The 1,308-nt window shown below is 20.5% G+C and overlaps 2 protein-coding genes across 2 annotated transcripts in view; one reads left to right on the top strand and one right to left on the bottom strand.

Annotated features, from left to right (window-relative positions):
* LOC102672168 (caspase-8) overlaps positions 1–435 on the top strand; it is a 2,748-nt gene extending 2,313 nt beyond the window's left edge. Inside the window, exons 7-8 of the mRNA XM_031513010.1 lie at positions 1–41; positions 111–435. The exon at positions 1–41 is cut by the window's left edge and continues 11 nt beyond it. Of these exons, the coding sequence (XP_031368870.1) occupies positions 1–41; positions 111–334 (265 nt within the window). The 3' untranslated portion in view covers positions 335–435. The remainder of the gene's footprint in view (positions 42–110) is intronic.
* The window catches only part of LOC102677815 (sodium channel protein Nach-like), a 3,845-nt gene continuing 2,921 nt past the window's right edge, over positions 385–1,308 (bottom strand). The window contains 3 exon segments of the mRNA XM_006620900.2: positions 385–562; positions 702–808; positions 998–1,250. Coding sequence (XP_006620963.2) covers positions 432–562; positions 702–808; positions 998–1,250 — 491 coding nt within the window. The 3' untranslated portion in view covers positions 385–431.

Consider the following 1,308-nt stretch of genomic DNA (forward strand, 5'->3'; position numbering starts at 1 on the left):
AACTATACAAGGTTTTGTATCTGTACGCCATAAAGAAAAAGGTAATAAATAATTATAATATATATATATTATATATAAGTTTTAAATATATTAAATTTATAATTTCGTAGGATCATGGTTTATACAAGAATTTTGTAATATTTTACAAAATGGAAAAAATAAAATTACATTTTTAAAAGCTGTTTCAAAAACAATTGATTCAGTAGAGAAAAAAAGAGGAGTATTAAATGGAATAAATTTCGTTGCTCAGTTACCTGAAATAAAGTCATGTCGATTATCTTCGGATTTTCAATTTCCAGAATATCAAGCACAAGTACAAAAAAATAAAAAATAATATTTTCAATATAAAATATAATATAATAAAGTATTATAGTGTAAGTAATATATATTTAACAAAATTTTTTTGTATAGTTAATAAAAATTTCTGTCATCTAATTTATGCTTTCCGTATTTCTTCTTGCATATGCATCTGTTAGAATTCGAATAACAAAAAAATAAATAATTTCAAAAATGAACATGAAACTAAAACCAGCGAATATCCCTAACAGACCGCCATATGTTGCTAAAAAAAACATTAATATTGTTAAGTGTTGTTGTTATTAATAATAATATTATTATTATTATTATTATTATCACTAATATTAATATTCTATTTTAATTCAAATTCATTATTCATTATTTTAAAAAATAATTAATATTACCAAATATGTGACGCCAACCATAACGCGTATCTCGACGATACCGAATAGAAATTAAATCCCCAAAAAATATATGAATTATACTCTGATTTTTCCAAGTTTTACCTTTGCTATGAAAAAAAATAATCTATTTATCTAATGATTTATTAATAAATAATAGAAAGTTACTTATTTATAAAAGTTTATAAAAAGTCTTATTTTTCATTAAAATTAAAAAAATAAATTTTTTTTATAGAAGTTTTTTAATATTTTAATAAATTTTCAATTTATTAATATAATTCTTTAAAAAAAATTATTACCTAAGATAAGTTGTATAAGTAAAGTCATTATAATAAACGCGTTTGTCAAGACTTGCTGCTGAATATTCCATAATATAACGATAAAAATTACAATCAGGTTTACAGTTACAAGGTCTATTTTTAATATCCAATTCTACAAACGGTAAAGATTTAGGTGACATGTCTGTTCCTGGCCAAGAGGTGTCATACCAAACTGAAAATTTAATTTCAATATTTTTTCAATCATTAATTATGAAAAAATTTGATATAGAATGTTATTGTGTTTTACATTTTAATAAATAAATCGTCTATAAATATAATTATAAAAATAT

This window comes from Apis dorsata, unplaced genomic scaffold, assembly GCF_000469605.1.
Source record: "Apis dorsata unplaced genomic scaffold, Apis dorsata 1.3 scaffold_553, whole genome shotgun sequence".
NCBI classification, from domain to species: Eukaryota; Metazoa; Arthropoda; class Insecta; order Hymenoptera; family Apidae; genus Apis; species Apis dorsata.